The sequence below is a fragment of the Nestor notabilis genome, unplaced genomic scaffold (assembly GCF_000696875.1).
Source record: "Nestor notabilis isolate BGI_N333 unplaced genomic scaffold, ASM69687v1 scaffold16017, whole genome shotgun sequence".
In the NCBI taxonomy this organism is placed as follows: Eukaryota; Metazoa; Chordata; class Aves; order Psittaciformes; family Psittacidae; genus Nestor; species Nestor notabilis.
Window position 1 is genome coordinate 50,523 of NW_009937939.1, and position 2,522 is coordinate 53,044.

The window sequence follows — 2,522 nt, forward strand, 5'->3', positions numbered from 1 at the left end:
CCCCCCGCCAATAAATCATTCTCGAAGTCAGATTTCTGACCCGGGAAGACAAAAGCAGTGTGGAGGAAAAAGAGCAAGCAGGGTTTAGTACTGGGTTAATCTGGAGGTTTAATAGCACTGCGCTTGCCATATCATATTCTGGATATTGATGCTATTTCTAGACTTTTAAACTTGGACTAGAATTCATATCCCTAACTCACAGTTTAAGATGCATGGATATAGGTAGAGAGCAACAGATGGAAAAGCGGGAGAGACACTGCTACCATCTAAGACAGTAATTTTTTTGTTAAGGTTACCTTAACTAAAAAGAAAAATACCTGGGTAAAGCAACCTAGTGAACATAGTCTATTGAGAAATAAAATGGCTATTGGTATTTTGTAATTCGGATTTCTAAGCAGGTAAGAAAAGTTTCTAAAAGGATGTAAAAGCTAGCAGAAACAAAAAGAGCCTATTAGTTACCTTTTAGTAAAATATATTTAATAGAAGTTACACATCCAAACAGAAAGGGTAAGCAGAGCAAAATTGCGAAATAATTAAAAACCAAAAAAGCCAAAGATTAGAAAATAACCTTAAGTAAGAGGAAGAGGTTGTTGAGACAGCTTAGCAGAGACAAAAGGCACTGAAGAACAGAATCATCCATATTCTCACACTGTAAGATAAGGCAGATAAAAAGCCAATTAATCTTTGCACTGTATTTTGAAAACATATTTTAGGATGACTGAATTGTGGAAGCAGCCACTGAACACAGCAAGCCATGCGATAAACAAGTAACTAAAATGCATGTTACATGTAGCCATTTTTTGAAAACCTCCTTAAATGTTTACAAAATTTTCTTTGTGTTCTTTTTCTTGGAAAGTGCAGAGCCCTCACATTCGCCCAGCATAAATCCGTAACTTAAGAACAAAGTTCCAATCAGTGCCTCTAGGAGTAAGCTGGCACACAAAGTTAAGTGGATGCATGCATGCTGCCCTGTCCAAGAGTTGCACCAAGTTTTAGACAAGTCAAGAGTTGCCTCTGGAACAAAAACATCTTCAGGGCTAGTGGTCTGTATTTCTTAACTTCTACACAAATAAGAGGCCTATGCTTACTTTTAGGACAACCTTAGTCTGCTATCATATCTTGTACAATGCACTATGAAACCATGTACTGCTTTCAATAAAGGTTAAATGTTCAGTCCACAATTCAAAACCAGTAGCCAATATAACCACAGTACAGTAAGAACAGAATTTGCAAAGGCCTGGAAAACATAACTTTTAAATCAAAAGGTATTCTAGAAGGCAAAAGTTGAGAGTGAGAAGTTGATTCATGCAAAGCGATGATTACCAAGAGATTCATATTTTAGTACGTTAGCAATAGTTTTAAGTACATTTTTATTGCATTCTTTACTCCAAGCCTTTTGGTAATTCTTATTTCACACTGGAAGTTGGGGAAAGCTTTTTGGAAGCCTGGTAGGATTGCCACCAATCTGTGTGACTGGATGGAGAAATAAAAGAAACTTAAGACTAAGTATTTAGATAATGCATGTACCTTAAGCTGACTGTTAAAGGCATCCATTTCAGCCAGTTTAGAAGCAGTTTCTTTCTCAAGGGCATCTAGTTGTTCCTTAAGTCTTTGGCATAATTCTTTCTTTTCTAGGGACTTTTCGTGCACTGAACTGATTCCTGTACCTGCATAAGGAAAGACAAGCAGTTTTACAAGGATTTCTGTTTTCACTAATTGTTTTATTATTTTCCTAATATACACACACCTTCTTAACCTCTTTTCTTCCAAAAATCCCTTGATTTACCTTTCTATTTGTATACAGCACAAAAAAGAAATGGCCCCAACATCTAACTGGGACAGACAGGTATTACATGTAATAAATACAGAATAATTTGCAAATTGTCTTTGATTTTTTTCTATATATCACACCAATCCATAGGAAGCTTCTCTAGATAGGGGCTTCTAGTGGGGTTTGACATTAGGGACAGTGGAAATTTTACATAAAACTCCCTTGAGTTTACACTATTAAAAAAAGACAAGGTGTAATAATATCTGTGGGCTGTATAGTCTGTATATAGTTTCAAGCAAAAACTGTGCTTGTGTCTGTTTGCCCCTTACTTAGAACATGAAGGAAACAAGGGAATGCAGATGAAACAATACTAAAGTGGCACTAACTCAAGAGTCAAGGTGTGATTAACACCTCTGCATCATTCAGCATTTTTTACAAGTGATGAAAAGCCAGCAATCAGAAGAGAATTCATTTGCAGGTACTTACTTTGAGTGTTTTCAAGTTGAGCATTTTTAATTCTTTCACTTAACAACTGCTTTTCAGGAACTAAATAGATTAGTTTATTCTGATACTCCTGTAGATATTGAAGAGAACATAACAAATTTTTGTTTATAAATCAGTAAGAACAAATAGGTAGATTTTCAAACATAACTTTAATTCACGTTAATGACATGGATGCAAGTTATCATTATGGGGTAGAGCAAAAAATTACTTCCATACTCTAATAGTATTTATATTATAAATAAATTAT

At 35.2% G+C, this 2,522-nt stretch overlaps 1 protein-coding gene across 1 annotated transcript in view; it reads right to left on the minus strand.

Moving 5' to 3' along the window:
* ITSN2 (intersectin 2) overlaps positions 1–2,345 on the minus strand; it is a gene marked incomplete at its 5' end in the record, with an annotated part of 39,576 nt that extends 37,231 nt beyond the window's left edge. The window contains 3 exon segments of the mRNA XM_010019079.1: positions 569–649; positions 1,528–1,667; positions 2,258–2,345. Coding sequence (XP_010017381.1) covers positions 569–649; positions 1,528–1,667; positions 2,258–2,345 — 309 coding nt within the window.
* Positions 2,346–2,522: the final 177 nt, after the last annotated feature.